Below are 27,005 nucleotides of genomic sequence, written 5' to 3'. Positions count from 1 at the left end.
ATCTTGTTCCTCAGCTGTATCATGGAGATCTCTACTGTACATTTTGCTCTGTATTTTTAAGAAGCAGGCATGAGTCCTAGTCATTGATTTGAAAAATGGAAATATTATATCTTCCTATCTTGATTAAAAAACCGTTACTTCTAAAAACATTTTCAAAAGGAGTAAGTAAGTAACAAATACAGGCATTGTTTCAATTACTGTAACAGGCAAAAATAGAAGAGTAATAGACAGTAGCTAGCATACAATTTTGCAGGCAGAAACCTGCTTTTGACTTGATTCATGCTGCCACATAATACCATTGATCTCAATCACTGTCAGTTCTGCACATTAAAATAATAATGTAGAACCTCTTTCCTCTTTATTTTTACGCATTTATGATCTGCTTAAACCAGTGGAAGTTTGAAATTAAGGTTCTTGTACACATCATTCAGTTTCTTAAGAATATTCACAATTAATTACTATGGTGTATCTTTTTTGAGACTGTTCATAGAAATATGTCTTTTTAACCCCTAAGAATCATATTTGAATGGTACTTTGTATATATGGTAATGTAATACTACATTGTAATGTTAAAACGCTGGTGCTAACAAAAGCTATTTTGTTATGAACAATGTACAACATGTATTTTCACATAAGATTGATAGTTATCGATAGTTACATATTTTAAAAAAAAAGATTATGAAAGGCTGGAATGTTTGAGACAGTGATGCAGACTAAAAGCAAATGCTATCGACTGTTTCATCAGGATAAGGAAAAGTAGTCTGTAAGCCTGTGAAAATTTTGTCTGTGTAGGCAAACATACAGTTTGTAATGTAGAAAACGTGCTTTACTAAGTGTATAATTAAATACTTCAACTTTTCAAAATACTTAGTTGCAATACTAAATGCCTAAATACTGATTTATACTATTGAAAGAGCGGCGGGGAGGGTGGTCTCTCTTAACTGGAGATCATTGAGTAGCACTTATTGATCACATCTTGTCACTGATAGTTTTTATTGTATTCACAAAAGGGAGTCCCTTATTTTAGAATCAAAAGCTTTCTAAGTCACATAGCTCTATCTCAGTGTTACATCTGCTTGCCTCCTCATTTTCTATGTGCTTATTTTTCACATGAGTTTCACGAAAGGGGTGAGTCTTAAATAGCCAAATGATGAAAGCACATTCATAGGGGAGGTAGCTCTGCCCAAAGGGCAGGATTAAATGGCACAAGCAGCATCATCCTTGCAGTACAAAGTTTTTCCTGTAGAGAAACAGGAATGAGAGAGCTTTCTTCATGTACTGTATACTGACTAGGCTTACTTAATAGCACTCATATTTTATATCAAAATATTATTTCCAATTAATTTGAAAGCTAAATTTCCAGGGGCATGTTAGGTGGACATATGTACTGTTTCAAGGTAGAACTATTCTTTGGCATAGCAGCTGTCAGTGACCAGTGATTATCAGTTATTTTGAGGACTCTCACCTGTAGTTAGCCTTCAGTTCTTCTCCTATGTTATCTTTTCAGATAAAACAAGACCACTCTGCAAATATTAAGAAAACTTAAGATGGCCTATAATTTTTTTTTAATTCATTTTTTATATGTTCTTCCTACTGTTATGTTTTATAGTTGATCTAAGCCTTTTATTTTGAAAGTAACAAAATAATGCAGAAGGGAGAAACAATTGTGTAGTTGCACTTGCCCTTTAAAAATAAAGCTGTATATTGATTTTGATGAAGAAAAGCATTTTAATAAATCCAAACCATTTAATTTCTTAAAGGCCCATTTATTCTTTCTGGTTTGCAGTGGCTCTTGGCTTCAGGTCTTTTTAAAATCCACTATAGGAGTTTTTTAAAACTCAATGCCCAAGTGTATCTTTACAAAGAAGTTTTATTTTTAAGTTACCAAATTGCTTGCCATAAGGAAAAATATCAATTGGATGCTAAGTTCAGTCAGAGATGGTATTGCTTAAAAAATTACTAACCTCTCTCTTTCATCATTCTTCCTACTTCACATACTTTGGGTGTTTTGTTTAAGTAATGTGTAAAAAAATTGCATTTTCATGGAATATTGATGTTGAAAAGTTGTTCCATACACACTAATATAGGCAATCACTTTGAATAACAAGTATGTGCAGTTATTTTACCTAAAATTGGAAGTGTTTTTTTTCACAGCAGTTTAGATAATGTCCAAAATGCTTTTGCCATTTTTGGCTGCCAAGAGCCCTGTTCCATTTTTTTACACAAATAGTTGGCTGAGCCACCTAAATTCAAATTACTTACCATTCTCCATTTCTTATTTTTCCAAAGACGCTTGGGAATGAAAAAATGTACAACTGCATAGTCCACATCTTATGTGAAGCAGGTGGTAAAGATTGTATCATAACCAGCATTGCAGCATTTTCTGCTCTGTGTCTTGTGGTGGGACTAGGTCAAGGGTTTGGTGTTTCTTTCCTATACACCGACTGGGAGAGATCTACACTTTGACTACAGACCCTTCTTGGCTGTAGTACTGTTATCAGTTTGTTTCAGAGGTATAGTGCAGACTTACAGCAGGTCTCCTGACCATCCTGGCTTATTTTTTATTGATTTGACTCTCATGGCAGTTTTGTTACCTACGAACTCAACTGATTTCAGAAGAAACTCCTATGTTATCAAACCCTTAGCAGGGATGTAGAGTCTGAACCTGTTACAGCTCCTCTAGACAGGGTCCATCACATGTACCACAAATGTTCAGCCCAGGGGACCAGACTGGGGATTGGGACTCTGATATGGGTTAATGTGGGGGCTTTAGCACCAGCTGCTCCTGAATCCCTGCTGGTGTGACAAACTGCTTGCTAATGTAGATGGTGTTTCTTTCAGTGCTTATGTGCTATTTTTATCCAGACTGAGATACCTTTGAGGTGGGGGATGGCAGGGTTCTCGATAACTGATCCAAGAGTTGAACAGAAGCAGGCTCCAAGAAGAGCCCTTCCTGCAAGTCTTCATCCTGACAGACCTCTGTTAACAGAACTTAGTAATGGAGAACAGCACCGTGAATTTAAACCCTTTAAAATAGATTGTCCTGAATGTAACTATTACAGCAAAAGGATTGCTACAAACTGGAATTGTACAAATTGAAGGCAACAGATGAGGTCTGAGCAATAGAAAAGCATAGGCCATGAAAGAGTAGAGGTGCAGAAACAGATGATGATAAAAAGAAAGGTGGCAGGTCAGGCAGGACAGATGAGATGGAAGTTGTAAAATAGCAAAGGTGTTGTTTATATTGATTATAAGAAAGGGAAGACATTTCCACACAATAACAAAGTGGGGAAAGAAGGGATAGTTTTCAGGTAGGTAGTGCCATGGTTGCATCAGCTGTAATACTGAGTGAGGAAATGGTATGAACCAGCCAAAAGGCCTTGGCTGACAAATCAACGCCTTTCTGAAGAAATAGGAAGAAAGAGGAGGTATGTTTGTTTAGGAATCTGAAGTCACTCAAAGGACAGTATCAGTAGGCCTTGCTGGCTTCCCAATGGTTATGTGAATGAATCCTGGAGTTAACCTATTCTAGGGAGACCCTGCCCGTAATAAAAGCTTTATTTTAATTTTACATTAAAATTAAATTCAAGTTAAGAAGATAAGAAAAGCCAATTAAGCAATAGCTTTTTAAAGATAAAGTATATTCTTTATAAGGATCTTCAATTTGAAAGGGAATCGCCAGGTAGAAATCCAAGGCATCTGGACACTACACCACATGACTCAGAAGTCTCCAGTCATCTACAGCATTTGAAACTTTGCAAGCTACTTGGCAAGCATTTACTTTTTCTTTCTCTTCTGCAACATTTGTTCACTGTTGTTTCTTATCAAAGACACAAACTTACTCCTTACACTCTCCACCTAATGAACTACATGCAATGTTTTTGCAAATGGATTAAACTACAGGGCGCAGAAACAGAGTTTAGTAGTCTTGCCTTTGTTAACACAAACAGTTGTGTTCATCTGGCAAGGCTTCATCCCAGTTTTCCATGTCAGACACTTCCTTCAGAGACCCTTTACCAGCTGTAGCTGGAGGTTTGTTTGCTCAAGCGAAAGACTAAGGGGACAGTGTCCTAGAGACAACATTTTGTAGCAGCTGATTGCTTTAAAAAAGCCTTAAGAAGCTGCCTGTACCCATCCCCTAATGATGAATGGACAGATAAAAGAGAGTGCTGCTTTTAGTCATTAGCATCTCTTTCCCATTCTTGAATCTTGTCCCTTTTCTCTTCAGATCTGTATTATGTTTTAAAAATCAAATAAGTGTAAGAGAGTTACAGATTAAGATAGCGTACAGTGACATTATTAATCAATAACCTGTTGGTAACTGCCAGCAGCATTTGCCACAGCAGCAAACAATGCTCCTCAGGTGGAGTTGTTCTAATTTAGTAAACATAGCTGCTTATAAATTAAAAGTAGACTGCCCTTGGAAATTTAGATTATAAGGAAGTAACAAAGGTCTTACTTTCCCTCTTTTTAATTCTCCTAAATTCAAACACAGCTGACAGATGAGATTAAAGACTGCAAACGTTTGTACCTAACACCAGCTAAGCTCTGGGTTGGTGAAACAAACAGCAGTTGGAAAGTTGGTGAGATAAACAGTTCTTCAGTGCATGATTTATGGAGAACTGCTATGTGATGCAACTGTTTCTACTGAAAGAAATTTATAATAAAAGCTGTTTACAACAGCACTGCTGCAGCTTCAGCTGAGACATTCCTGTTTCTTTTTAATATTCTGAGGTATTGGATATGAGACACAGAAATCCTCATCTCCCGTGGTGACACTCTACATACACACAGGTGGATGGGGAATATTTTTTTTGCCAGTTTAGTCTATTTTACCAATTGCCAATAGTGCATGGAAAGGCTCAGGTCAGGAACTTTCTTCCCCTCCTCCAGTAGGATAGACTGTCCCAGGCAATCAGCAGTAGGACAGGAGGGCATGGCCTTAAGCTGCGCCAGGGGAGGTTTAGGTTAGATATTAGGAAGAAATTCTTTACAGAGAGGGTAATCAGCCATTGGAATGGGCTGCCCAGGGAAGTGGTGGATTCTCCGTCCCTGGAGGTTTTTAAGATGAGGCTGGACGTGGCACTTAGTGCTATGGTCTAGTAACTGTGGTGGTAGTGGATCAAGGGTTGGACTTGATGATCTCAGAGGTCCTTTCCAACCCGTCTGATTCTATGATTCTATGATTCTATGATCAGCCACGCGTTTGCTGTAGAGTGAGAGCGTGGAACTGGGGTGAATGAGCTGCTGCACATGGGCTGCTCTCACACTTCCTGATGGAATGGGGTCACCTGAAAGTTCCCTGGGTCATCGTTTGGATAAATGATGCTTTTATTGACATTTCAAGTATTTTGACATTTTAATTAGGGAGAAATGATGCAACATGATGATCTTTCTACATCGAGTAAAGCTGGGTATTTATCTGCTTTGCATTCGCTTTCAGAAATTCCACCTTCCTCTTCACTTGCCTCATTGTTCTGCAGAAACTGCACAGTATACAAACATTGTAGTATTGCGGAGACCGGAGTGAATTGTCAGAGTCAAATCCAGAGAACAGAAATTTAGAGCATGAGTAATAATGGTCCTGAGATACATGGCAGATTAATACAGAAATCTTAATTGTAAGGTATCTTGCCTTTTTTTTTTTAATTTCAGTTAGCCTCTTACCGTAACTGTAATATCATTTGTATGTGCTAATTTACTTGTAAGTGTCACTCTAGAAGACATTCGAGATTATGAATGTGAATCTGCTCTCAAAAACTGTGATGTCTCATTTTCTCTCTAAGGCTTTATTCGTGCTCTAATTCTGTTGCTAAATTAGTTAGCAGTAGTTGTTTTTTCCTGTAGAAATTATATTTTCTTTAAATTGTTTTCACATAACAAATCAAAACTCTTTGATGAGCACAGATGAGTTTAAGACATGTTTTTCAGATGTGCAGTATATTTTAAGTTATTAATTTTTTTTCTACAAGTGATGCTCCTAATCTGCTATGCTCTCAATCGAGTGCCTTATTAAAATCTTCAAACTTTATGGTGCCCATTAGTAAAAATGTGAAGTAAGAAAATTACCAATCAAAATTCCCTGTTTATTCAAGTGTAAATTGATACTTATAAAATATGTGTTGGTTTATAGCCAGGATTCTGAAATTACAACATTGTCGCTTAGGGACACACTGTAGTAATAAGCAGGCAGTAAGCAAATGTACTTTTAGAGAAAGTTTTTTATTTTCCTTTCCTCTCATTTCAAGATTTGGGTCTACCACATGAAACATGAAGGTTAGAAGTTACCATCTCAGTTGAATGCACAATGGAGAAAGACAGAGAGGGAACGCATTCTGTTGCAACCCCGTCGTTCTCTGTAACGTGTGTGTAGATTTCATCAACTTCAAAAGAAGCTTAATTAATTTAATTATTATTACTAAATATTATTATCTATTTAATTGCCAATCTGTATGTGTGCATATAACAAATCCTTTCTTAGCTTATGAATCAGTGTAGTAATTTTGAATATTTTGTGTTGATTAACTCCTCATTTTTGTGTCATTAGCATGAGCATTTATCTCTTGGCTTTTTATATGCTTGTATATAGGTCGATGAGCAAACTTAATTTGCCTTATTGGCAAAGCAATGGCACTTACTGATGTAAACCAAACTAGTGTGTTAAACTAAGCTTACTGTTTCTTTCTTCTTCTTTCTTTGCAGAGCTGGAGTGGACCAGAGAAGTTACTTGCTTTAGATGAACTCATTGATAGTTGTGAACCAACACAAGTAAAACACATGATGCAAGTGATAGAGCCCCAGTTTCAAAGAGACTTCATTTCCTTGCTCCCAAAAGAGGTGAGAAAAAAAGGTTCATACTGGATTATGCAGCGTGCTGGCTGCCATCTTTAAAAACTTAATGCTGATTTTGCCAGCGTAGTGATGTAAACTGATGTTAGAGGGTCACAATTTGGTACGCTGCCATAACATGGCTAATGTAATTTCAGGTTACCGTACCTCTGTCTCTTGATAATCATTCAGATACCTGGAAATACAGATGACCCTTTTAAGCAAAATCCCAGTAGCTTTAAAAATATCTCTGTATCTTAATTGGGCCAATTTAGCTATTTTTTTTTTTGAGAACTAATTCTGTTAGGGCAACACACACAAAAATTTCCTCTGGATGTAAGACCTCTCTGCACATTATTCTGTAAGTGTAAGCATTATTTTTTAATCCTTTTAGTGGTGGGAGTTTTGTTAATGTTATCTTTGAATTTATTTTAAGCAAGTGGAGCTGTAATATCTCTACCAAATAAACCAAAAGTAAAACCAGAAAAGCACTTGCTAAGGATAAAGCCAAGCCGTAATTAAGCAGGCATGTTACAGTAAATCCTTTACTGCAAATCAGATCATGTTGTATCAGGTTAAATAGAAAGTAAGATTTAGATTTCAGTGTGTGTAACTAAATGCTGTCCACAGAAGAGTAATTCGTGATGTCCTCACAACTAGAACATGAGGGTGGATATGAAAGAATGTAAACCCAGTTTTTTGCAGTTATTAAATAAATGTATTTTAGTTAATTTAGAAATGATACTTCTGACCTTGATTGATTTTAGGGACTTCGAAATGTTTGTTATTTGGAGGGGGGAGGAAATCTTATTTTCTTTTGCCAGATCTACCATATGTTGGGTTTTCTATATGAAAATTTTCATGAGCGCTTAAGTGTTTGTAAGTCTTAGGTACTAACACTGTACAAAACAAGTTCTTTTAAGATATTTGGGTGCTAATATTTGGTTGCTGTGTTAACATGGTCTTATTAGCTGAAGACTGTTTCATATCTCTGTTTCTTGACATTCTTTTCTGGTGTATATCCGATTTTTGAATACTTAGATGTACAAGACCCTTCTTTCTGTTTATATACTGTCATATCTTCACATGTCAGGAAGTGTCACAGCCTTCCCTTGCTGGCTGGCATTTGTAAGGGTTGGAATCAATTTATGCAATGAGTATTAACTTAGTACACAGGACATGAGATTAGTATTTACAGAAGCACTTTCTGCAGCAGCCTTCTTCGGGAATGGAAAGGACACTGGGGCAGGAGAAGAGTTCAATAGGACCTCTGCGTGGTTGCCATGTTTCTAAGAAGCTACCCAAAGCAGCCTTAGTTCAGAGGCCAAGAAAGACAGAAAGACTTTGTATTTTGGGGAGACATAAGATACTTTGCAACTTCTATTGATAACAGGAACTCACAGATCAGTTCTCTTTGCATGATTTTGTGGCAGTACTAATTCAAATACAACCAGTGGTCTAGTTACACTGTAACTAAAGATCATCAACTTTCACAATTTCTTCACAAAAAAGATACACTATATAGCAGTAAAATTTTCTTTCTCACTCAGGTTTCTTAACTCCATTGTAAACTACTCATGTTAATTTGTTTATTTTTAGTAGGTTTCTTGCCTCTTGAAACCAGAATATTGTAAGTGCTTCATGACAGGCTGACTTCACCAGTGAAGTTGGCTTAAATAATTTTTGCTTCCTAACCCCGAGTCACTGTCACCAAAATTAACTGGGTTAAAAAAACTGTCGAGCTGACTCCACCATCTCCTCTCCTTTTCCTTCACCCAGATCTCCTAAGCGGCGCTGTCCTCAGCTGTTTAATGCTGGCTGCAGTGGGGGGTGACGCACTGAGCTGAGGGGCACGAACAAGTTGTTAGGGTCAGTAATTCTGTGAGCAGGCTTCCCTACCGAAGAGAACACGCTCCCTTGAGTTGTCGCTCCGCGTTAACATCTGTAGTTATCTCCAGTGCTGTTGGATGCAATGCAGTGATTTTATGACTGAACCAGAACAAGAAGATGATGTGGATGGGAGGGCTTTGCTTCAAAACCATTTTCTTCAATGCAAAGACAGTAACATAATAGCCAAATAACCAAGAAAATGTTTACTTTCCTCCTAAGGAAACATGCGGTCAAACAATTAATCTGAAATATATACTCCTGTTTTCTTGCTGAGACTTTAGAAATAATTATTCAGGTTACTTATTTGTGAAAATGAGGTCTAGAAACCAACAGATGAGGAGTGTTGCTGAAATCAGCCATAGAAATTTTGTTGGTTCCATGTGTGTGAGTGAAGAAAAAGGCAAGAGACTGCTTACTGTTGGGTGTTAACACAAGAGCAGAGAGTAGTCCTAAATCCAGTTCAGTCAGAGGTCAGATCCTTGCTACCTGAAGTTTTCTTACAACTAGATCCATGAGCTGAGACAAAGGGACGTCATCTTTTATGCACTACTAATCTTAAAGTCAGCTGTAGACTGTGTTGACCCTTGATGACTATTTAGATAAATATAGTCTAAAATAAATGTTACCCATATGTAACCTGGTTTAGAATCGGTTGGCTCATGGGTTTAATTAACACCATCTTAAGCAAGTGTCTGTATCTGTAGAGTGATATTTAAACAAACTCTGCTGTCAGTTGAGGAACATCCAGCAAAAAATGGAAAGGGTCTGTGTCATGTTTGAGTCTTGCTACATGCAAAACTATGTGATGTGTGTGAGGAAACAACACTTCTTCAATAATTTTACATGCCAGGAATTAAAACAGAAAGTCCGAAAGGAGAGATACAGTTGTTGTTCCTGTAATAAAGAACCTTACACCAGATCCTAAATGGTGATTCCCTGAGTAGGGACAGAGGAAGATTCTTCAGGTTTATGGCCTTGGATGCCTGTGGGATCTAATGCATAATTTAAGACACAGATCCCTCAAATGTGGAGTGGTACATGCTGCCTCTGAGCTGCAGGTGATGACTTGCAAACAAGGTATGTGTGCAACCAAAATGCAGTTCTGACATACTGAATTTTTATTTCCTGCTCAATTGCTGGCTGGTCTAGATTACTGAAAGTAAATGTTTCTCACAAAATAAGGTCAAAAATCTGCTGAGGTCAATAGCCTACAGTTATGACTTCCTTACTAAATTTCAGTCTGTGCTGCTTTGAAGGGCAGACTCTATTTATATATATCATAACTTCAGCTGAAAATTAAATTCAAAACCCTCAACACAAAAAGATATGGCAAGCAGAACTAAAAGTGGATGATCTGATTTCCTTGACAGCTTCTGCATCCTATTAGTTACTGACAAAGACCCCACTGTTTCAGCATGTAAGTAGTTCTCTGCATCACTATTTGTCAATATTTTTCTTTTTGTAGAGTTTTTATCTGTGAAAGGGACTTTCCTGCATCTTACACTTATTTTCCATTACTAGGGAGATGCATTGTTGCTGTCAAGTAGAAAAGCTGTACTCAGTCATCATACCCTTAATGATAGCTGTCCTAGTGTCTTGGATTGTTTTTTAGATGCCTCTGCCCCTGTTTAAGACTTCAGTACATCTGAAGATATATGTAGAGATTTTGGGGGGTTTACGGTGTTCACGATAAGACTTAGTTCAGTCAACCAAGGTCTGAATTCTCCCAATAACCTTTAATTTCATGTGGAAAAGCTCATCTTCTGTTTATCTTCATTGGGATTTCCCATGTGATTTTGGTACCGTATTGTACTAAAGTTACATACTTAGATCCTTCTGCATCCCAGTCCGTAAAATCCTTTGTAACACCACCTAAGAATGTGTTTGTGTTCTCATCAGAAAATGAGTGATACGTACACTGCATTTCCTACCACTGCAGAGGGGTTTTGAGCTCAGCTGCACATAACATTTACTTGTTCTGCATTTGGGCTTTCTGAGTGATGTTATTCATCACAACATACATCCCTGTTTGCTCACACAGTGAGTGCTGTACTTTGTAGTTCAACTCTCAGAATAACTTCTGGTGTACTTGTTAGCTGAAATAACATAGCCATAATTACTTCAGTAATAATTCTGCTAATGATTCACAGTAACATGGATTATGTTTTTAAAAAAAGCATAATAATGATTTCAGCTGCCATCTACTTTCTTGCAAATACAAGAATCATTTTGTGATGTGGTCTGTATGGGTTTAGTTACTTAAGATGATTGTTACATTCCCACATGCCCACAGGAATAAACTGGAGTCCGTTAAGTTTCTGAGATTGCTTAATAATTTAGTGTTTCAATTTTCTGTATTTCAGCCCCTGATGTGTGATAATATGTGGAGTTACTTCACTTTTCTTTTCAAAGGCAGTGCAGAAAATACATTTTCTTCTTATTTTTTACAGCTGGCACTGTATGTGCTGTCATTCCTGGAACCCAGGGACCTTCTGCAGGCAGCCCAGACATGTCGTTACTGGAGAATTCTGGCTGAAGATAATCTTCTCTGGAGAGAGAAATGCAAAGAGGAGGGTAAGGCTGAGCAAAAAGATGGATATAATGGTCGAAGTGTTGCTATCATAAAAAGTGCAGTTAATTTACATAATAAACTTAAAGTTTTGCGAAGGCAATTCGTGTGACTTTAGATTTAGTGCTAGTTATGCTTTTAGCTACATGGTTTGTATCTCTGTTAAAGTAGGAAGCAGAAATAATCCATGGAGTGCTAGAAATGAAACTAGAGTTTAAGTTTGAATGCCCTATTTATACCAGTTGTACATTTTTAGAAAACCATTGGGTTTGCTTTTTAAGGGTTATTATACAACCAAAGTAAATGAGAGCTGAGATGTAAAAATGACAAAGTATAGTCTTGCGGTTTGTGACACGGAGGAAAAACTGTTTGGTCAGTAGAAGGGCTGCTGTAATTTCACGTCACTTGTAGGAAAATTAACACAGAAGTGGCACATGGTAGTGAGAGAAGTTGCTAACAGGATTGCTTAGAGAGGGACACACAACCCATTAGGAACACAGATATTATCCTGCTCGTGTCAAATCAAGAAGATAAGGTGGTTCAGCAGTAATATGAATGGGGGTAAAAAAAGACTCCCAGGAAAGTAGCCATGTATTTGTGCACATGAAGAATGTGCACAAAGCTTTTATTTTTAAAGAGCATTATATGAACGAGGAGTTTGTTCTGGGGGGCAGAGCACATGCATGTGATCACTCTTAGACACAGGCAAACACAGGGCCATGTCCAGACTGTATGGAGACAAGGACTTGTGAGAGGTCAATGCAAAGGCTTCAAAAGACATGACAATGTCATCTTAGCTGCCTTTTTGTAAGGGCGCCTAAATTAATTTGTTTTCTTTTGCAATGGGTTTCTAACCTCTTAAATCTCCTCTAAAGATTCTCCTCTTAAAAACTTAAGTGAAAATGCATTAAGAGGACAGAATGAAAAAAAAAGAGAAGGTTGAGAAAGGAACGAGCCTACATTTGTGAGCTTACGAGTAAGACTAAATACATCCAGGCACAAGAGCGGAGACAAACAGGCCAGTATTGCAGCCTGGTTGGCCTCTGAACTGCTCAGTAATGTGAGAGAAACGTTAATTCAAGACTTGCAGGCAGAGACACCAGAGACAAGGCTAAAGGCAGAGGAGTGAAATCCACATATTGGCAAGAGACAAGACTCCTGCCAGTAATGAGATGCAGTGGAGAGAGGAGCTGCATAGAAAAAAGTGCAGGGTGAGAGAATTGTAAAAAAAGCTGTATCTGTAGTAGCAGGGCTAAAACAAAGCACTACTGCTCAAGTGTCAACTCAGAAAGGGCATAGCTATACTTAAATTCCAGCCAGGAGAGGACAATGACAAAAGCAGTCATCCTTTCAAATCAAGAAAGTAATTAACAGCTCACTAATACAAGGAGTCACAGTGAACTTAAAGGCAATGAAGATGGGTGGCCATAGTGGAGAACCACGGACAGAAAGGTTTAATTCTTGAACTGTTCCAAAATAAGCATATGAGTGGTTATGGAGCTTTTTGGACAATACTCATTTGTAGAAGGCAATATTCTGCTGCATTGCCTTGGAAAGGGGGATCCAAAACCAAGCTAGTAGGTTGCCAGCAAGGAATGATGAATTAGAGCATTTTCAGCCAAGATTATGGTAATGATTATGTTGAACCAACAAGGACAGATGCAGAATAACTTGCTGAGAAGCAGGGCAGTATCCCTGACATACAAAGAGTGCCATGCAGGAGGTTCTTACGTCTCTGCTGAATTTAATGTCAGGGGTCGCTGTAAAGGTTTGGGAGGAAATGTGTATTTTGTGGGGTAAGCTCATCTCTTCCCCTCCCCACCCTTTTTTCTAAATCCGTTTTAGGTATTGATGAACCATTACATATTAAAAGGAGGAAAGTAATAAAACCAGGCTTTATACACAGTCCATGGAAAAGCGCCTACATTAGACAACACAGGATTGATACCAACTGGCGGCGAGGAGAACTTAAATCGCCTAAGGTGAGGTTCTGAGCTCTGTGCACGGTGCCGTGAACAAAGCAGGATCAACTTGTACATTGGTTTTTTTCCTTTGGACAAACCAGACTGTCCATGCACAAAAAGCAGTGTATTGCTACAGAAACAAATAATTTGTATTTTAGCTTACCTTGGGTTTAAATTATATTCTGAGCACCATATTGGCAAATCGAAGTGTTATTCTTCAATACAGCAGAATTCTTTCACTACAGAAATTTCTGTACCATTTTATGAATTCCTATAAATATGCCAGTCTCTTTGAGACAGATAATCTCAGGTAGAGCTGGGCCATGTTGCAACATAAAAATACTCTGCAACTATTCTGTGATTAATTCATGCTTTATTTAAAATGTATTCTTCTAAATTGAGCAGCACATAAAATAGCAACTGTCTAATCAAACCTGGTATTGAACAAGCAGTCAGAAATATGAATAAGACCCATATTCATGGCCTTTTAAGGTTTTAAGGCAATTTACCTCCTTTCTTAATTACTGTACAACAAAATAATAAAACTAAGAACAAGATAATTCCCATGGAAAACCTATGGCTGCATCCTGCTGTTTATTTGGCCGTGACTTATGTACATCTCTGGCAACGGTTCTGTATTTCTTGCTTTGATATGCCACATCAAGTTATCTTGGAATTATTATTAAAATTACAGCCTCTGGCATTATCCAAATGCCATTTCATTTCAATGAACATATTGAAAAAATGCTCAGATTACTTAAATAAAAAATTCTTCATCCTATGTATTCTGATAAGGATTGGTTTTCCTGTATTGTGATAAAAGATACAGAATTTTTCCAAAATCAAGTATTGAAAATCCCGCCTCTATAAAGCAACATTCCAATCCACATTTCCAACACATTAAATTGTTGCTTTTGTTTGTATTTAATTGAGTTAATGTTTTTCTAGTTTTTTACTTTGGTGCTGCCTGGCATTTAACACAATACAATGCTTGGCTGGTAAGGGAAAAAATAGATGTAGTCAGCCTTGACCACTGAAATACAAATACTCAGCAAATAATACAGGCCCATCCTTTTTTTTTCAAGATTGAAACAAAAGGTAACAGTAACTCAGCTGAAAAATAAAGAGATGGAATAACTGTGGAGGAATCGAGCAATGTTCAGTTACTAATTCAGGCTACTTTTGTTAGGGATTTTTCCTGGTAATTTTAGGAGGTTTACCATAGCTGTAGTGTGCTTGCTAAGCAATGCAGCATCACTCCATGGAAGGAGGAAAACACCTTCTTTGGTCCCAGCTGGCGGTAAATTAGACTTGACACATGGGATTAAGGGGCCTTATTATTACTGAAGCAACTCTAGCATTTTGCAATTTACGAATCAGAGGAGCATTTTGTTTCTTCTGCTTCTCTGTAATCTGCTGCATTAAATTGTGACTGTACGTTTTCATGTTCTTCATTGTCAGGTGCTCAAAGGGCACGATGACCACGTGATCACGTGCCTGCAGTTCTGTGGGAACCGGATAGTGAGCGGCTCTGATGACAACACACTCAAAGTGTGGTCAGCGGTTACAGGCAAGGTAATTTGGCAGCTTTGCTGAATTCTTGAGGAAATGAACTACAGGTAGAGCACTGGCACATCAAAAATGCTGCTGTGCCATTAGACCACTTCGCAGGGTGGCCTTTAGCGCCGTCTGGGGCAAGAATCAGAAGTAGTAAACATGTGGGTCACCTTTTCCCACACAGAAACTTGTCTAGTTCAAAAAAGTCACCTTGATGTGAAATTGCAATGCTGCTCATGTTACCACTGGCATATATCCACATTCTCTTGGCAATTCTGCTATTCTTGTGGAGTCATTTGTGACATGGATTTTAAAGAATTTGGACAGATACATTACTTTTTCTTCCTTAAAGCTTAATTTAGGCTGCATTTACCCTTCTGGATCCCCCTTTCTCACTTGTCTTCTAGCATTCTTTCTGTTGTTTTCAAGTTCTTGAAATGTGGTGTTTGTTTTACTGGTTCTGATTTCAAATAAAGAGTTTGTTTTTAATTCTAAGCTACTATATTGCTGAGCCACAAAAAAAAATAAATTAACTTGCTTTAGGTTTAAATATTTCCTATTAAATTAGATCCAGATCAGTCAGGAATTTAATAAGCTTCGATAATTTAATTTTGGCTTAGAGAAACAAACCAGTATGTGCAATCAAAAAGACAGTACTGAACATTTCACTCACATTAGAACATCATGGCTGCTCAGCCCACGGGTTTTTTGTTTTGAGGTGACTGACTGACCATGCTCCAGGGATGTAGAAAAGGCCTTGGAAAACCAGAATGTTTTCCTTCTAGACTGGTATTGTGTGTACTTAGCCTCCTTTTAATGGTACAGGTAACAACAGGGCAACTATTGAGAATAACATGTTTAAATGTAAAAGGTATCCACTTCATAATGTTGAAGCTGAGTGTATTAAACATTTGTCATTGCACGCCCAGAAGATCCTTGAAGGGATTGTTAATACTACTGTGGGTAAGAATAAAATTAAGAGCCATAGGCAGCCTCACCCTGCTGCTGTTGGCTTCTCTACAACAAACTGTCTAATGAAGGATCTCATAAAGAAATTTACATTTTTTTTTAATTGAAAAGGGCAACTTAAACACAATGAAAAATACTTTCTTTGTACATATCATACTCCCAAAAGCAAAATGTTCCTTTAAATATATAAAATTGAGCACAGTAGCATGACTTAACAATTATTATTCAGTAATTTTTTGAAAGTAATTACAAAACCTAGTGTGACTATTTACTTTAAACCTTTAAGAGAGCCAGGAATTGTGTATGAAAAATGGAAACATGCTGTAGCAGCCCTCCTGCTTACTGATGCTGAAGAATTAATAAAATAAAAAAACCCTAAAGGTTGGTTTGTGCAAATGAACATGACTAAATAATTCCCTTGACAGATGTAAAGCCCAAAATAAGGATTCTGTGTTTCTTACTGCTTTAGCAGGATGATTTCTTAAAATATGAGCACATTGGCTGAAATAAGAAAAAAAGAACTGTAAAAGTGACTAACAGCTATGAACTGAAAAAGATGGATCTGATAGCAGTGAATTAAGCAAGGAGCCAGGAATTGCAGAAGACTGTTTAAAAATTGTTAAAGAACAGGAAATCTATGTACAGCAAAAAAGCAAGGCATTTACAAGGATGCTTGAGGATATTAACAGAAAGAAAGAACAGGATATTAACAATAGGAATTAGTATACTGTCATTGATACAGAAAAAATAGTTACTTTGGGAGAAAATTCATGTGATGGAAATACAGCATGCAGTGATAATAGAATATTTCAGCAGAAACTCACAAGGATGTTAAACAACTACCAAAGTTATGGTTTTTCTTATTACGGTTGAGCCAGATAATCTATGTTTGATGATTTTTTTTTTCCTAAAGTAACCTGTGGGGTAAAATTAGCACTTTTTCGAAAGGTATGAGGACAAGAAGATCCAGGACAGGACAGTTAGAAAGCTAAAATGTGTAAATGTTTACATGGAGTAAACTGAAAGACTGGGTATTTAGGATACATTATCTCAGATAAAAAATATTGGACTACATCAAGAGGAGTCAACTAACAGTTAAAGGAAGGCCATGGCAATTAATGCCACTTAGCATTAGATTACAGAAAAAGATATCCTCAAACTGCCTTGACCTCTTTTCTTGTGCAGTTAGGGGTTTGACTGATAAAAATAATAGTGCAGAAGTAGATGGCTGTGTGCACTGCAAGACTCTATCCCCACGACAAAACTGAAGAAAATAGAATAATGCAAAAATCAACATGGCACATATTTAAATGGGTTAGAAAGTGGGTAATTATAGAGATCATGTTGTTAAAGTAAATGCAGAATCTTCATGAAGTATCTTTCTAGAGGAGTCTTGCATGGATCTTTCCTGTCTGTGCTAATTACCATTTATTGCTGCCTGGTGAGAAAGTGTATGTAGTCATTATTTGTAAGGCAAACAGGCTGAGAGACAGAGACAAGTCATTGTTCTGGGAGGACGGGGGTTTTATAGAAGTAGGTGTGAGCAAACAGTCTGTACATGGTGAGAAATCATGTCATACATTTGGGATCAAAGAAGGTAGGCTGTGCTTATGTAGTGTGGGATCCTCTCCTGGGCAACAGTAAAGTCTGAAAAAGGTTTGAAACATGAATTTTTTTGCAGGATTGATGCTGTAGCTAAGGCTTACAGAGTGGGATGTCTCTTGGATAAACAAACAGAAAAATACAACAAAAGTATATTGTTTATAGATTGGTGGTAAAACTACCAAGTGAATGCTCTCTCCCCTTCTAACACACTTCAAAAAGCTATTGGAAATCCTGCAGTGACTCAGAAAAATGCCAGGAAAACAACTCAAGGCTGCAAAACATGTCCTTGTATTGAGAAATTTGGAAATATGGTTTAGTTTGTCAAGGGGAAGATTACAGGGGAAATTCCTTATAGTTGAAGTACCAACAATTGAGAGACAAATTTGATGAATATTTTGTAAAAGTGAAATTTTATTTTTTTTTTGTTCAATCAGAAAGCAGTCTCCAGGAGTATTCTGGTTCTTACTATGAAAGCCAACTGTTACTTGCAAGATTGCTTTTTCTTAAAGTTCCAATTCAACTCTGTCAAAAAGGTAAACTAAGGAAAATGTTTCTTTTCAGTGTTTGAGAACACTGGTTGGGCACACAGGTGGAGTCTGGTCATCACAAATGAGGGACAATATCATCATCAGTGGATCTACAGACAGAACGTTGAAGGTTTGGAACGCTGAGACTGGAGAATGCATACACACCTTGTACGGGCACACCTCCACCGTGCGTTGCATGCATCTCCATGAGAAAAGGTACGGATTTGTCCAGACGTACAGCCACGGCTTCGCCCGTAACTTACACACTTGTTTGCACAGAAAATGCTTGTTAAACTTGGGTACCTCATCCAACATGAAGTGAAACACAAACCAGGCGAAACATAAATCAACATAAGGGAGGAGATGATTCATAGAAGCAAAAGCATAAGAATACTAAATGAAGAACTGAAAATTGAGTCATGTACTTCAAAAAGTCACATTTTGCGTTATTTCAAAGCTAATTCTTTGTTAAACTGTGATCCAGTCTCCCACACTGAGTAATTTCTCCTTTTGTCAGTGCTACAAACTTTTACTCATTTTAAACAAATTACTTTCTAAGTATTGTCACTGCAGTATTTTATTTGAATTTTAACTGATTATAACAGAATTTTTTAATAGTAAATCACGTCTTGATTCAACAAAATTTGCAAAGCTCTGTTACTTGACTGTGGTATGGAGCTGTTGACAGAGAGTTTGTTGGTTGCATTTCTTTTTTGAAGAACGATGAGGTTTTTCCATTATAAATTCTATTAATATTTATTCCTTCTCATTTCTGTTCCTGCCTAAAAAAGCTTTTAATAGTATAAATTGAAAAAAAAAAAAGTCAAGCAGAATAACTGTTACTCTATTAAAAGTAAAACTTCTAAAGATCTTTATTTAATTGTTACAATTAGTTAACTCAGTCATTAAAACAGAAGGCTCATAGCACTGGCTGGAGTTTAGCATGTTCATAAGCTTTCATAGGTAGATACAACAGTCCAGAGCATTATGGCATCATTTTGCTGTTCAGGAATGAAGTGCCTTTTTAAATACTGATTGCTAATTATATCAAAAAGACATATCCTGAGGAGGTAAGTAGAGCAAGGAAGAAGAACACTCGAGTCATTTGAGACCCTAATAAAATGTCACGCCAAGCCTGATCTTCAATGGCTGGTGGACTAATGCTATCTGATGTCCCAAATTACAACTCATAACTGATGTATACCCAAGTTTAGTTGTTTTAATACTTTTATGTCCAATGCTAAGTACAGGAGGGGTTTTTCTTGTTCCTCCAGAGTGGTCAGTGGGTCTCGAGATGCTACGCTGAGAGTTTGGGACATAGAGACGGGCCAGTGTTTACACGTTCTGATGGGCCACGTAGCTGCAGTTCGGTGCGTTCAATATGATGGCAGAAGGGTTGTAAGTGGTGCATATGATTTTATGGTCAAAGTGTGGGATCCAGAGACAGAGACCTGTCTGCACACACTGCAAGGGCATACTAACAGAGTCTACTCGTTACAGGTATGTGATTTTCATCTGCTGCCTTAGTTTCCTTAAGTAACATTTAAAGTCAGTTTATTTCACCTTGTTTATTAAATTGTGGGTACTCCTCCAGAATTATACAGACCACAGGAATATAGAGGCATCTGTGATAAGCCCCTCTTTCATTTTATTACACTATCTTAATTTAGAAATTGAGATGTTTTAGAGTAGAATTTTTTTTAAAGGATCCAGTACAATAAAGCCCAAATCCTTATATCACCGAGTTATGTTGTTTTGTGGGTAGATGGGTTGTTTGGTTGGGATTTTTTTTAAATCTTGCATGTATTATGGAGCTGTGTTTTTGCTTTACCCAAGAAATTCTAAACTTACTGCCTTAAATAAATAAAGGATATAGTTATTGACAATGTGCCAAAAAAAAAGCATTGTATTAATGTTCTGAGTCATCTGTTTATCTTCATTTTCTAGTCCCATCTTCCAGTTCCAAACTATAATTCACAGTAAGGCTGAACCTAAGATTTTAATGATCCTATGTAATAATCCAGCCTTCTACTTCCTCTTTTCTGAGTAGAGGCAGATGTACAGCTGTGAGGCTTTTTCAACAGAAACACATTAATGTAGGTGCAGGTTATTATGGTGCTACTTTGTGGCATCTCTCTATTGCCTACCAGTTACCCACAAAGCTGGCAAAGATACACACAGACCTCATGTCTCAGGTCTTCTTACCTTTACTAACCAAAAAAAAATCTTATTCATTCATAGAGTCAAAGCATCACTTCCAGGCATTGAGAGGCGAAAGAAATTAATTTCATGCTTGTGCCTGTTCTCACCACAATCTGGCAGGACTTGAAAAAGAAATTAACAAAGACAGTTCAAAATTGGGAAATGGCATTCAGCATGTAACTGCTCTGGTTTGTGGCTCAGAAAATGAAGCTCAGTGCTAGAGACATTTTTCATAAAGTGTGTATTTCATAACATGTATCTCACCATAATATATTAAATACGAACAAAGTACCTAATTGGTTTCCTTTCTCAAAAATATGTAGCAAAATTTATCAAAATCTCCAGCCATTCTCTTACATTGATATGATGAGGAGTATTCTCTAGACAAGCAGCAAACAAGTTAAAAATGCTGTGCTACCTACCTATCTCTCAAAAATATTCTGAAGATTCTATTTCATATAGGGCAGTTTGGGAACAGTGGATGTTATTCTGCCTTATCTTCACCAGTGACTCTTGTTTTGGCTTATGAATATTCATGTCTTGCTCTGATACTGTAGTAATAATGGATCAAATAATTGGGTTGTGTTACACACCGATATGTTCTGAAAATAATGGGAGGGGGGTGAGGGAGGTGCTTGCAGTTTTGAACAGAAAGATTCTTTAAAATTGCCTGGTGGCTCCTGCCCTTTGGCCTGAAATTGCCCCAAATGGTAGAACTCCCATAAATAAAATAATCAGGTGGAATAAGCCAGTCGTCCCTATCCCTGCTCCATGGCAGGTTCTATACCTCGATATTTCCCCATTTGTAGACATAATATTTTCCAGAGATCCTTATGTGTCAGTTGAAGACTACTGAAGGTGTTGACTTTTCTTTCTCTTTCTATCTGTCTTTAAAGTGATCCACTGAGATTACTTTAAGATTCTGAGGGTTCATGGGTAGCAGTTGATCCAAACCATTGTTTCACTGTAACAACATCAGTTTGTCTTGATGCCCAGCCTTATAGCTCTCTTTCTGAATACCTTATGTACATGGAATGCAATTAGTTTGTGGGAAAGGGGAAATGAATTCAAAATTTGTTACATCAATCTGGTTTAGTTCTTTTTAGGAAAGAAAAACATTCTGTAGCATTTCCACCCAAGTCTGCTAGGCTACTTGGCACTCCTCATCTTTTTATCTAAACTCAAATTAGTTCACATCCTCTTTTGAAAACAGTGAGCCCAAAACAGAGTCCAGTCAAAGTCTTATCAGTGCTTACTGGAAGTGAAAAGTTATTTTATATGCGTTACATTCAAATACCAGAGGGTCTTTTTTAGTATATTTTCACCAGAAATGCAGTGCATACAGCAGATAAGCAGTCTGTATGTGCCAGTTGCTCTCTATGTTCTTTTGAACCTAGGTGCCATGCTCAGCCATGTTTGGCTGTAAAGATCTACCATATTAGTTTTCTGCAGGTTTTATAAAAGGAAGCAGCTTCAGATAGTCAAGTTCCCTTAACTGGATTCGTTCTTTGCGATTATCAGGTACCAGTGAGTCCACATGGACAAGTAGCGTCATATTGCCTTAAACATAACAAACACTCATGCCCAACCTTCCTTCTCCCAAGTTGCAGCTGTACCTTCATTCATTCCCCTCCAAACTCAGATCTTCACAGTTTTTACTTGACTTCTATACTCTTTGCTTTGGGTCAGTTCTGCTGTTTCAAATGTCACCCAAATCCTGATGAAAATAGTAAATGCCAGACCTCTCTGGAACTCTTTTCTGATATCTCCAATAGTACTGTGAACAAAGTTCTGAATGGCATAGTATCCCGGCCTCAGATTTGCCTCCCTCTTTGTGAAAATACAACCAAGACATTTGCTGTTTCCCATGGCTTTTTATTCTGTCAAAGAAAAAAAACATATTGGTTAAGATCATTTTCCCACAAATCTGTGTTTGCTGCTACTTACTGCATTACTAAGGGCTTACAAGTTACTTGTGGAAATTGAAGTTAGGCTGATTGATCCGTAATTCCCCATCTCCCATCATCATCTCCTTCAGTAAAGAAAGGAATTGTATTTGCCATCTGAAGCTTGTCTGTCTTCCATGGATTCTCAAAGATAGCAGCAGATGTCTCTGAGATTGTCTTAAAACAACTTGCCTTATGTGATTTTTTTTCCCCCCCATTCTAGCAAAAGCTTGTGCTCAGTTGTTAGTGGTGTTAGTGCTGTAAGCCTACACTCAGATGGCTGAGGACTGAAGCAAAGAAAGTTAAATAGCTGGCCTCACTTGGTGTTTCCTTCCTGCTGTGGATAAATGAGCTTTTTCTTTTGTTTGTTTGTATGTTTGTTTTTTGGCCTTCCTCTTGGTGTGGTTTTTTGGCTTTGTTTTTGGGGGTTTTTTTGGTTGGGTTTTTTTTTTACAGAATAGTATAATGGATCTTGCTAGTTTTATCTTGGTTTGTGCCCTGCCTTTCTGGTTTTGTCCCAGTGGGCTCTTTTATACAGATCGACTGATCTAGTTTCTACTTTTTGTACAATTCCTTGTGCTTTAGCCAAGTGGGTCTTGGTAATTTACTACACTTCCTATCTTTACTTCACACAAGGATAGTTTGTGTCTTTAAGAAAGTGCCAACTATCCTGAACTCTTCTTCACCTCAGAGAATAGATATATAAAAACCTCATGGGAAGGAAGTCTCTTTTTTTTTAAAGTATTCCTCCTTGAAGCCCACCGGTTTTATTCTACTGCTTTTTTTCCTTTTTTGAGAATTCTGGACTCTTATGTCATTGCCACTATAATTCAGGTTCCTTTCTACCTTTCTATTCTCTACATGTTCAGTCCTCTTGGTCAAAAGTGTTTCATATCTTAGCCTGTATGCCTTTCCCTACAATGACTAGAGAGTTAAAAGTTCCTTACTGTACACAATTAGGATTATACAATGGCTAAACCCCACATTTTTTCATAACATACCTTCCATTTTTCTATGTTTTGACTTCTGTGTGGATGATTCTGGACTAATGTTGTTGCCCTTCTCCAGCTTAAACTCCCTCTGACTTGTAAAAAGCAGGGTTGCTTGTTAATGTCTGTATTGGGAAAGCTGGGTTCTCTTACTGTTGCACACTGTTACTGTTGCACACTGCAGGGGAGTCAGGATTCTGCTGTGTTTAAAGGAGTTGTATTACATTTAAAAGACCAGTGCTTCAGAGTCTCGTTTTGAACCACATACTTGATAGCCCATATGTCTAACCATGAGTCCCCTCCTCTGGTATCAAATGTGGCCATCTCTACTTGGACTGAATTCTTACTTTGTAATGCAGTTTCCAAATATATACCCTATCTCACCTTGCATTTAGTGAATGAAATGCTTAATAGCCTTCTTCGTAAGATCCTAATATAATTGTTTGTAATAGATTTACCTTTCTTGTAGTTTGATGGTATCCATGTGGTGAGTGGATCTCTTGACACTTCCATCCGAGTTTGGGATGTGGAGACAGGCAACTGCATTCACACTCTAACAGGCCACCAGTCACTCACAAGTGGAATGGAACTCAAGGACAATATACTTGTGTCTGGGAATGCCGATTCTACGGTCAAAATCTGGGACATTAAAACAGGACAATGTTTACAGACATTGCAAGGTAAGCTTAAACTACCCTCATGTAAATCAAGCAGCCTGCAGTAATCTGTGCTGCAGATTCTAATAAAAAAACCTTAAAAATAATTACATGCAAAGAAACAAGCACTGACCACTTAAAACTGAAATACTTTTCTGATGACAGAACAAAATGTATTTGATCTAATCTATTCAAATCACTTGCCTATTATGAAAGGCAGATGGTCTGGACTGATAGCAATTTGCTATGGGTATATTAGCCTAATAAGCCACAGAAATATGTAGGAAATTACATCTCAAAATAGTCAGTCAATGTATTTATTTAGGGGTCACTTGGATGTTTCAAAGCCTACTGATTAATTGGATCGGGAGGCAAAGTACACTGTCTGTTGCAATAAATCAGGAGATGCAAGTGGAAGATGTTTTCTTTATTTCAGTAAGAAGAAAGATTCTTGTTTCCATTTTGACATTTGCCACTTAGGCATCGTGCACACAAACTCATGGTTTTGTTTCTCCCCACAAAAAAGGTCTTATATCATTCCCATATATCATATGCAGCATCACTGGCTGGAGCAGAAAATTAAATTTCCCTATAAAACAAACTCTGCTGTTTTAACAGTATCTATTTATGTGTCAGTATATAACTGTCAATATTTACTGATGGAGTAACCTCATAACAACACTTCAAAGGGACTTGGAGATGAACTCTTACAGCAGTCACCTCATTCAAGATGGCTAAGTTCATATTCATCAGTGTCCAAGAGCACATTTGCAGTACTGTTTGTATACAACACAGTGAGGTCACTGAAACAAAGAAGGAAATACTGGGGAAGTTTTCTATACCTGCCTTCACTTTTTGAAAGTATGGAAAGGCTTCTGTACCTTTTAATGTACAAAATCAGGAGTTATAATAGATAGTTCTATAATAGTTGTAAAAGAACTATATGCAAATAGCTAGATATTTATTCTAGATGCAGTGCTGCCTGCCATTGCTTTCTAATTAATTACAAATAAAAATGTTTTTGTTTACTATTACAGGTCCCAACAAGCATCAGAGTGCTGTGACCTGTTTACAGTTCAACAAGAACTTTGTAATTACCAGCTCAGATGATGGAACTGTAAAACTTTGGGACTTGAAAACGGGTGAATTTATCCGAAATCTAGTCACATTGGAGAGTGGGGGAAGTGGAGGCGTCGTGTGGCGAATCAGAGCTTCTAACACAAAGCTGGTGTGTGCGGTTGGGAGCCGCAATGGGACTGAAGAAACAAAGCTGCTGGTGTTGGACTTTGACGTCGATATGAAGTGAAGGGCAGAAAGATGAATTTGTCCAAACGTGTAGACGATGTTCTCCTTTCCCTCCCCCCTGAAAAAAAAAAAGAAAAAAGAAAAAAAAGAAAAAGGAAAAAATCCCTTGTCCTTGGTGGTGCAGGATGTTGCCTTGGGGCAACAGATCCTAAAGACCTACAGACTACGAAGGAGAAGACAAAGATGACAAACTATAACTGACAAGAGAGGCTTTTGCTGTCTCGTCACATAAAAAGGCTACACTTTTGACCGGGGCAGCTTTGCAAAAATCCAACTTTTGAAATGAAACCAGGTGCAATTAATTTCTTTACTTTCCTCCAACTGCTCCTTGAGCAATTTGGAGTGAAAAAGAAAAATGTTACAGTTCTTGTTAACAAGTTATTTTACCACAAAGATCTTGAAATAAGCTGCACGGGCGAGCCTGCTCGTGCACCCCTGGGCCACCCTGGGTCCCGGCAGCCCCTCCGAGCAACGCGCTGTCCCTTAGCCCCGCTCTGAGCAGGGGGTTGAACTGGACCTCCAAGGTCCCTTCCAACCTCTGTGAGCAGTCACTGGTTGACTTTCAAAAACTAGAGAGCATCTGCAGTGAAAAAGACAAACAAAAACAAAAACAAAGAGTCCATTCCTGGTGTGGAAAAGCTAAAATATTACTGTGAATTGTTTTGTACAGTTTTATCAGAGCTTTTTCTTTTTTTTCTTTTATTCCTCTTTTTTTTTGCCAACCATTGCCAATGTCAATCACAGTATTAGCCTCTGTTTAATCTATTTACTGTTGCTTCCATCTACACTCTTCAACGCATAAGTTGCTCTGAGGTGGCAAGTTGTCCTGGGTTTTGAGAGTCCTCTGATGGATTTAATTCGCAATGCTGGTGCTAGAAGTAGGTCTTCAATTACGGGATTGTTGTCCCACCCCTGTACTGTATTCCCAGTGGCCAAACTTATTTATGCTGCTAAATGAAAGAAAGAAAAGCAAATTATTTTTTTTTATTTTTTTTTCTGCTGTGACGTTTTAGTCCCAGACTGAATTCCAAATTTGCTCTAGTTTGGTTACAGAAAAAGACTTTTTGCCACTGAAACTTGAGCCAACTGTGCCTCTAAGAGGCTGAGAGTGGAAGAGTTTCAGACAATTAAGAGTGAAGTTTGCCTGCAAATAAAGAATTGAGTGTGTGTGCAAAGCTTATTTTCTTTTTTCTGGGCAAAAATTAAAACACATTCCTTGGAACAAAGCTATTGCAGCCTGTTCTGTGGGGAAATTTTTCTTTGTGAGGGCTGTGGTGAATGGAATGAACATACATTAAAAAAACTGACAAAATTTTTTAAAAATATTATAAAATACAAAAATTAAAATAAAGTTGCTGGTCAGTCTTAGTGTTTTACAGTATTTGAGAAAAAAACAACTGTTACAGTTATTGCTGGGAGGAACTGACAGAGCAAAAACTTACGTTTTTGTAAAGATGTCACATGCAAACAAAATGAGAAACGAGAGTCAAATGGTTTGCCTCATTCTCCAAGAGCCACAACTCAAGCTGAACTGTGAAAGTGGTTTAACACTGTATCCTAGGCGATCTTTTTTCCTCCTTTTTTGTTTTTGTTTTTGTTTTATTTATAGTCTGATTTAAAACAATCAGATTCCAGTTGGTTAATTTTAGTTATGTAACAACCTGACATGATGGAGGAAAACAACCTTTAAAGGGATTGTGTCTATGGTTTGATTCACTTAGAAATTTTATTTTCTTATAACTTAAGTGCAATAAAATGTGTTTTTTCATGTTAGTATGTCTTTTTTTATTATTATTTTCTAGTTGTTAATTTAATATCATTAATCCTATAAAGGGTAAAGCAGGTCAAGTTGTTCAGCTTACTGATAGATGCTAAAATGTGTCACAGGACTTTTTATATAACCCTTCCACAAACAGGTGTGCAAGTGTCCTCTCCTTCAGTTGCCATATAGGATTTGTCACGTGGGTTTCCACAAACGTGCAGGAAAGACATTAGCTC

At 37.5% G+C, this 27,005-nt stretch overlaps 1 protein-coding gene across 3 annotated transcripts in view; it reads left to right on the top strand.

The window, feature by feature from the left end:
• The window catches only part of FBXW7 (F-box and WD repeat domain containing 7), a 168,217-nt gene extending 141,437 nt beyond the window's left edge, over positions 1-26,780 (top strand). For all 3 annotated transcript variants that reach the window (XM_017805941.1, XM_017805943.1, XM_017805942.1), the window contains 8 exons: positions 6,703-6,837; positions 11,169-11,292; positions 13,133-13,269; positions 14,713-14,826; positions 17,944-18,125; positions 19,184-19,409; positions 23,516-23,726; positions 24,740-26,780. In XM_017805941.1, the coding sequence (XP_017661430.1) occupies positions 6,703-6,837; positions 11,169-11,292; positions 13,133-13,269; positions 14,713-14,826; positions 17,944-18,125; positions 19,184-19,409; positions 23,516-23,726; positions 24,740-25,008 (1,398 nt within the window). In that variant the 3' untranslated portion in view covers positions 25,009-26,780. The remainder of the gene's footprint in view (positions 1-6,702; positions 6,838-11,168; positions 11,293-13,132; positions 13,270-14,712; positions 14,827-17,943; positions 18,126-19,183; positions 19,410-23,515; positions 23,727-24,739) is intronic.
• Positions 26,781-27,005: the final 225 nt, after the last annotated feature.

The sequence above is a fragment of the Lepidothrix coronata genome, unplaced genomic scaffold (assembly GCF_001604755.1).
Source record: "Lepidothrix coronata isolate B3197 unplaced genomic scaffold, Lepidothrix_coronata-1.0 Scaffold13, whole genome shotgun sequence".
Classification (NCBI taxonomy): Eukaryota; Metazoa; Chordata; class Aves; order Passeriformes; family Pipridae; genus Lepidothrix; species Lepidothrix coronata.
The sequence above is the reverse complement of the archived record's forward strand: the minus strand, read 5'-3'. Positions and strand labels throughout refer to the sequence as shown.